The sequence below is a fragment of the Berghia stephanieae genome, chromosome 7 (assembly GCF_034508935.2).
Source record: "Berghia stephanieae isolate SIO BIC M18660-M18661 chromosome 7, UCSD_Bste_1.3, whole genome shotgun sequence".
NCBI classification, from domain to species: domain Eukaryota; kingdom Metazoa; phylum Mollusca; class Gastropoda; order Nudibranchia; family Aeolidiidae; genus Berghia; species Berghia stephanieae.
In genome coordinates, this window is record NC_088366.1 from 28113547 (window position 1) to 28118546 (window position 5000).

Sequence of the window (5000 nt, forward strand, 5' to 3'; positions counted from 1 at the left end):
GAGAGAGAGAGAGAGAGAGAGAGATCCCAAACCTAGGTGTATATATTAGCAGGTCGGATAACCGAACACAATACTGGCCTTCATTTAACACTGCTTCGATGGACAATACAATTTGTTGGTGTTGGTTTTAGAGTACATATTTCCATTACAACAATGAGGCCATACTCATTCTGGTCATCTGACCCGTCAATATGGACACATCGTCCACAACTTATAAGGCGACGTTGGACAACAGGCTGATCTTTAAATTAATTGGACAGTAAGGCTGTTGTTGAAGTGATAGAGACATTGACAAGATAGCGGGCATTGATCACATGACATTCGTTTTCTGTCTTTTTTTCTTTTTTTTTTTTTTAACGTGTCATCACCCAAACACAGCATGTGACCATTGTTGATGTCATGTGATCTGTGAGACCAGGGGGTCATGTGACAGATAGGCCTACAAACAGATGGACAACAAACAAGACAACAATGAAAACAAAAGAACACACATCTTCATTGACACGGTAACTAAATAGAAAGGCCACACAGCAGCAGCAGTGACTGGCTGATAGCTGCTGCTAAGCTAGTTAGTCATGGTGGTATGTAATGTGTTTGGTTTTTGGCACCTGGCAGATGACAGGATAACAACACACAAGCAGGGAAAGTGATAGTGGTGGTCGAAGTGGTGGAAGTGGAGGTGGTAATTTGTAATAATAGTGGTGATGGTAAGTTTGATTGTTGTTTTGTTTTGATTTTTTGAGTTTTTTTTTTTAATTTGGTTTTTTTTTTTCTGTTTTTATTTATTTATTTATTTTTTTTTGTTGTTTTTTGTTTGTCTGTTTGTTTGTTTTCGGGGGGGGGGGGGGGTAAGAATCGAGCATTTACATAGCGCAATATCCACTAAACGTGCTCAAGGCGCTTTACAAGGGGTTCTCAGCCAAACATCAACACTTAAAACATGTAGGACAAAACTTGACGCCTAATAGGCGATAATAGATTTTTAAAATTTCCGACAGAGACAACGCTGTTAACAGCCAGATTACCTTCTCATTTCACACCTGAATACGATGAGAGAATAATGTGAATAAAGAGGCTTTTCCAATGACTCAACCATAAGCCGCTTACAGCGGGACTCGAACTCAGGATATTCCTTCTTTTAAAAAAAAAAAAAAAATCCTGCACAGCGCTCCAACCACGCCTCCTACTCCCCCCCCCCCCCCCCCCCACACACACACACATATATATTTGTGACCCATCGCGTTAATCCGGTATGGTATCGGGCGTTGAAAGTTGAGTGTAAAATCAAAATGACCAGAGTTCGAAAATACATTCAATTTTTTGTTCCCCGAAGTATATCGAAATAAAACCCACTGTCTTCAATGGATGTAGTATCTATTTTAACTATAATTTCATAAGTTAAGCTTAAAATTCAATTTTAAGAAACAGATTTACTCCGATATAACACCGTTCAGAGATCATTGGTCACAATTTTTCTTTACAGATACATTGTGTGGTATGTTTAATATTATGTACTCACCGTCCAGTCTTTGTGATAATCATCTCTGTCCCCAATTCGTGGAATTTGTCCCACAAGTCCTTCGTCTCCAACCGACACTTGATTTTACTTCCGCTGGCGCTGACGTCATTGCTATTTATAGAACTATCCAAGCATTCCGATTTGACAGAAGTCACCTCGTCGCCATCTCCGTCGTAAGAATCGGAAGGAAGATGCCGAGGTGAATGGTTGCTACCGACGCTTGGAGGAGTAGATTTGTTGCTGTTGTCATGGTGATTGTGTTTGTGTAATGGTGGTGACATCGATTCGTGTTGGTCTTCTGGGTCTCCACCTACGTCCAAAATGTCCACGTCATCATTTTCGATGATTTCCGATTTTGGAGAAAGTAACTCTGGATTTCTAATGGATGAATTATTGTCCTCCAAGTTTTCTGTTGGGTTTTATAGAGAGGGGGGGGGGGGGGGGGGGAATGAGAAAAGATGCATATCATATGCGTGTATAGAAAAATTCCATAGCATGAAATAAACATCAAATCTGAGATGGAGACAAAAATAGTAAGAGACAAACAGACAAAGGGAGAGAGGGAGGGAGAATTTGTTTTTGCATATTACAGTATCTACAATAGGTTAACGAATGTGTGTGTGGAGGGGGGGGGGGTCGTTTTTAGAAAATTGTATTCCACTCTCCTTTTTACTCCCTTACCTTTTTTTATTTATATATAATTTGTATTCAATCCAGTAAATACACGCTTTTTCAAAGACATGTCTGCTGTCGAGCAAGGAGCAAGAGTAAAATCAGAGAATAAGGATAGCTTGTGAAAGGCAGATATATCAAGGTGGTGGAGATGTCTTGCTCAACACACCCTCTTTCCTCTAACACCCGATCCAAGGCGGTCCACCCTACACTTATCCTGTCAGCGGGCCCTAATCAAGAGCCCGCCTAAATTCGGGTGTTGGGCTCGTGTGAAAGCTAGGACATCGTAAACATTCTGGAAACCTATCGAAAACTGGTGAGTTTCTAATCACGCATTGCATGCACGGCTTTTAGAACTTCGGTGATGAAAGAGCCAGAAGTGTAGGGAGAGACAGGAAAAAGAGCGTGTCATGACATGCGCAGTTACTTTGATTGTTGCCTCCTATGTGTTTGGATATCGCATGTTGTTGGAGCAGCAACAGGGTTATTTTTTGTTTTGGTTTGTTTGTTTTTCTTTTGTGTGTGTGTTTTTTGGTTGTTTTTTTTTTGGGTTTTTTTTTTGGGGGGGGGGGGGGGGGGGGGGTTAAATTATTGTTGTTATTTACAAAACTCCAGCAGTGAGTTATCAAAGCTCTCCTCTTTTATAATTAGACATATTTATTTATTTTTTTGTTTGTTTTAAAAAAAATATTTATCTATTTCATCTTTTAATTCATTATCCATTACTTTATAAGTTTGTTTTTTTTAAATTTATTTACTTATTTGTTATATCATTTATTCATATAAATGTAATTTTTAAAACATCAATTTCCATTTTTACGTCTCTATAAATGTAGTTATATATTTATTTATTCGTTTATTTTTTTTAAATTTATCTATTTACTTATTTATCTATTTATGTATGTATTTTTACAATTATTTATTTATGTAATTCTATTCATTTCTATTTTATACAGATTTATTTGTCGGAGTCATTTCTTCGACCCCTTGTCTCCCCTCTCCTTTCCCAAACAACAATAGATTCACACACACACACACACACACAACACACACACATACACACACATACACACACATACACACACATACACTCACTTGCAAATGAGCACAAATGAACGTTTTCATACACATAGATTTGATCCCTTAAAAAATAGTTCTTAAAAACAATAGTATGATTACATAATAAGTCTAATATTGAGTTATATACCTTTCATGTCTGAAGACACCGAAATCAATTTATGCCTTGGGAAAGATTTTGATGATGGTGATGGCGACGACAATGACGGGGATGTTGAAAATGGGTAGTTTCTTTTATTAGATAATCTATCACAGACGCTATCATCACTTCCATTCTCACAAAGTTCGTTATAACTTTTACTGGTGTTGCTCTTCCTGCTGTTGGTGCTGAATCCACTTCCCAAAATGGCAGCAATGCTAAAATTGGTCGCTTTAGGGGAAAGTTGAGAACTAATTTTATTTGGCTTCTTTTGGTGGGGAGATAGTAAAGATGGTGTGGTTCCGGTTCCTGTATTGTTAGTACTGGTTTCTGATTTGATATCGATATTTGGTTTTATATTCATACTCGATACTAGTTGAGAACGGTGGTTTTTGTTTTCTTTTTGATGCTGGTGAAAATCGTGGGTTTTGAATCTGTTATGATGGGTTTCGGAACTGTTTTGATCTTCTTGGATTGGAGAGCTCCTATTGTCATTTGATTGACTATTTTGATGAGTGTGATGACGTTGATAGTGATGGTTGTTGTTGTTCCGGTGATGGTGGAGATGGTTTTGGTTTTGTGCAGTATGGTTTTGATTAAGATGTTGATGATGATGATGAAGATGATGGTGGTGGTGGTGGGTGTTGTGGTTATTATGGTGGTAAGGTTGGTGGTTCTGGTACTGGTGTGGTTGATGTGAATTTGGGGATATCGGGGATGGGGGTAACGGAGATGGAGTAGATTGGGGTGAATGGGGTGGTATAGGGGATTTGGAGTTATTGTTATTGTTTTTGTTGTTGTTATTGTTGTTGTTGTATGAGGAAGATGATGAAGGTGAAGAATATTGAGGAGATAATATTACAGATGGAGACTCATGAATTGGTAATTGGCGATAAGAGTTATATAGGTCAAAGTTGAAAGGATACAGGCTTTTATGAGTATCTGAGGACGGGTCAATTTCAAGAGTGGGAGGAGAGGTGGATGAAGAATGAGAGGGGGAGGATGGGGCGATGGTGGTAGTGGTGGAGAATGAGTTGTTAAAAGGTAATTTAGTAGATGAGTATGGGTTGGTAAAATTGATATTTGTCGCATTGTTCTTTTTACTCTCATGATGATTGAGGATTGTTTGGGAATAGTCACAAGATGGATTTGTCATGATTTCATTGGTTGATATGATTGACGGTGTTTTTATTTTTGGAGTTTGGTTTGCTGTAATCGTTTCCGGTTCGTCGCTGTCGATTTCGATGGATGATGTTGATGTTGACGCTGAAGGGGAAGACGGTAGATGTGATGGTGGCGGTGGTGGAGTGTTGTTGTTGTCGTATCTTTTAGGGCTTGTTGGTGACGGTGTCATGGTTTGTGATTTTGAAGACATCAGTCTTGATGATTTGTCCAAGAAGCCAAGGGAATTAATGCAATTATTGCTGATGTTGTTGCTGTTGGTTGTGGTTGCGGTTGTTGAGGTTGATGGGGAGGAAGACTCGATGTTTGATGATGGTGATGATGATGATGATGATAAAGAGGAAGAGGAGGATGAGGGAAGAGATTTTGGGGACAGAAGAATAGGTGTTGGAATTGTTGGGGTAGGAGTGG

At 38.8% G+C, this 5000-nt stretch overlaps 1 protein-coding gene across 1 annotated transcript in view; it reads right to left on the reverse strand.

The window, feature by feature from the left end:
* The window catches only part of LOC144976987 (uncharacterized), a 68294-nt gene that overhangs the window by 50773 nt on the left and 12521 nt on the right, over window positions 1-5000 (reverse strand). Inside the window, exons 2-3 of the mRNA XM_078921642.1 lie at window positions 3399-5000; window positions 1520-1928 (exon numbers count right to left, since the gene is read on the reverse strand). The exon at window positions 3399-5000 is cut by the window's right edge and continues 636 nt beyond it. Coding sequence (XP_078777768.1) covers window positions 1520-1928; window positions 3399-5000 — 2011 coding nt within the window. The remainder of the gene's footprint in view (window positions 1-1519; window positions 1929-3398) is intronic.